At 48.9% G+C, this 1,962-nt stretch overlaps 1 protein-coding gene across 10 annotated transcripts in view; it reads left to right on the top strand.

Moving 5' to 3' along the window:
* Nucleotides 1-1,962, top strand: part of r3hdm1 (R3H domain containing 1) — a 43,108-nt gene that overhangs the window by 16,148 nt on the left and 24,998 nt on the right. For 9 of the 10 annotated variants that reach the window (XR_015436389.1, XR_015436390.1, XM_023395403.2 and 6 more), the window contains exon 4: nt 1,347-1,364. The exons of the other annotated variant lie outside the window; for it this stretch is intronic. Coding sequence is in view for 7 of the 9 variants with exons in the window: in XM_023395403.2 (XP_023251171.1) it covers nt 1,347-1,364 (18 nt within the window). In the remaining 2 variants the exon portion in view is untranslated. The remainder of the gene's footprint in view (nt 1-1,346; nt 1,365-1,962) is intronic. 10 annotated transcript variants of the gene reach the window in all.

The following is a 1,962-nucleotide window of genomic DNA, read 5'->3' as shown; positions in this document are numbered from 1 at the left end:
GGGGTGGGGGGGGTGGAAAGACTGGGTGACTTTGCCACCATCTGCCTCCAGCTCTCCGGCTCCGTCCTCTGCGGCAGGACAGGTGGCTGGTGGCCGTCCTACTTCTGCTGACTTCAGCCCTTTCCCTCTCCCCCTCTCCCATTCCTTTATCTCCTGCCGGCATTGTTCATTCCCCACCGGCCCCCACGCCACTCAATTAGCTGGTGTAGCGGTGCGCTCACAGTCCCAGCCCTCTCCTCCCTCCCTCCACCCACCCTTCCCCTCCTCCACATCCATATTACCTGATACAGAAAGGGGCGCGGCAGGTCATAGGCGTTGGAGATGGGCGAACCGTGGTCCATTTCAGGTTTTTTTTCTATGTGTTACTTGGCCCTGGAGCTCAATGAGGGAGGGGGAGGGGTTGTCCTTTTGATTTTTAGAGGACAGGTGGGAAGGACAGTGTGTGTGTGTGTGTGTGTGTGTGTGTGCACCACCACACGTGTGGATGCATGTTGGGATTAGGAAGCAGAGGACTGGGCTCTGTTACAATTTAGACTGAAATGGCTCCTGCCAGGTCTCCCCCCCCCTCCCATCCTCCCATCCTCCACTCCTCTGTGCGTGCTACTGAGAGACCTTCTGTTTATACGTACACGAACACACACACACACACACACACACACACACAGAGCCAGTAGTGCGTAAAGCGCAGAGGCACCGAGCTGTCTCACACACTGCTGGGTGGCTGGTTTCTCTCTGCTTTCTGCATCTCACCTCCAGCGCCTGGGTCTGATTCACATGACAGCTAAATGGAGCTGAGAGCGAACGCATAAAACTGACCTGAATCACTTCCAGCCAAATGTCTGGCTTTTATTTTCTGCAGTGTGTGTGTGTGTGTGTGTGTGTGTGTGTGTGTGTTAGAAAGGGGCCCTACAGTGCAACCGCTTTGGTACCATATGCTCTGCAGAAATTAATTCATGCTCCCAGGAAATTGTGAATGTTCAACTTGAGATTTCATGCTGCAGAGGGGATTTTCACTTTATTTTCGCCTCTGAATTTTGTCCTGTGCAACTTGAATTTTTCAGCTGAGGAGCAAACATTAAATCGCAGGCATTAAAGGAGGATATATGATTTGTTTCGTTTTGTTTTTTTTTGTTGTTTTGTCGTCTTGAATCGCTGTGCTCTTTTGCAGAGCTGGTAGCGCACGCATGCACAAAATGTAGGCCAGTCATATTTAATTCAAACTTCTCCACTTTTTTTTTAAAGTAACAGTCCTCTCTCCCCCCTCCAAACTTCTGTGGTTTGTTTGATTTTTTTATTTTTTTTTCCTGTGCACTTCTTCCCTGCACCCCTCCCCTACCTATGGACAGCCTGTGAAGTACTCTAAGGTACGGTACGTTCGACATGCATGTTGTGCAAGGATGCTCCGACCTCATGTCTCGTGCACTTGGATTGCGTTGTCTGCTTGGATTGAATTGGAAGTTGTACCTGTGTTTATCGTATCGTTATCGCCTTGCTGCAGACGCCTAAAAAATGACCTCAGTGCAATGTGTTGAGATGCCATTACATGAATGACAGTGGAGGCCGTGACGTCAGCTGTGTCTTGAGAATACGAAAACGGTTAGAAGTGGTCATTTCCTGTGTGCTTGCTGCATTGCTGTTGATGCTCCCTGAGGAAAACCATGAGAGGGACTGCGTTTATGTGAAAATGCTTACTCTGTTTTTCACTTACGATTGTTCTGATGAAGTTATCTTGAGAGGATCTGCAGCCACAGGTCCACAGTCACTCTGGAAAAAAGATTTTGTCAGCTAAAATGTGAAACACCGAAACTGTTTTTGATTTGCTTGCAAGAATTGATTGTGCTCGCTGGCTGTTTCTGTTTTACTTTTTTTTGGCTTGTCACTGTGATGCGTGATGATATTGATGCCGTTTCGTGTGTGCATGGTTTTAACTGTGCCCACCTACCTGCACCTCCCCCCCCCCCC

Source organism: Seriola lalandi, unplaced genomic scaffold (genome assembly GCF_002814215.2).
Source record: "Seriola lalandi dorsalis isolate HSWRI2012SDOR001 ecotype SW California unplaced genomic scaffold, Sedor1 jcf7180002054962, whole genome shotgun sequence".
NCBI classification, from domain to species: domain Eukaryota; kingdom Metazoa; phylum Chordata; class Actinopteri; order Carangiformes; family Carangidae; genus Seriola; species Seriola lalandi.
This window is presented reverse-complemented; position numbering and strand designations above follow the sequence as displayed.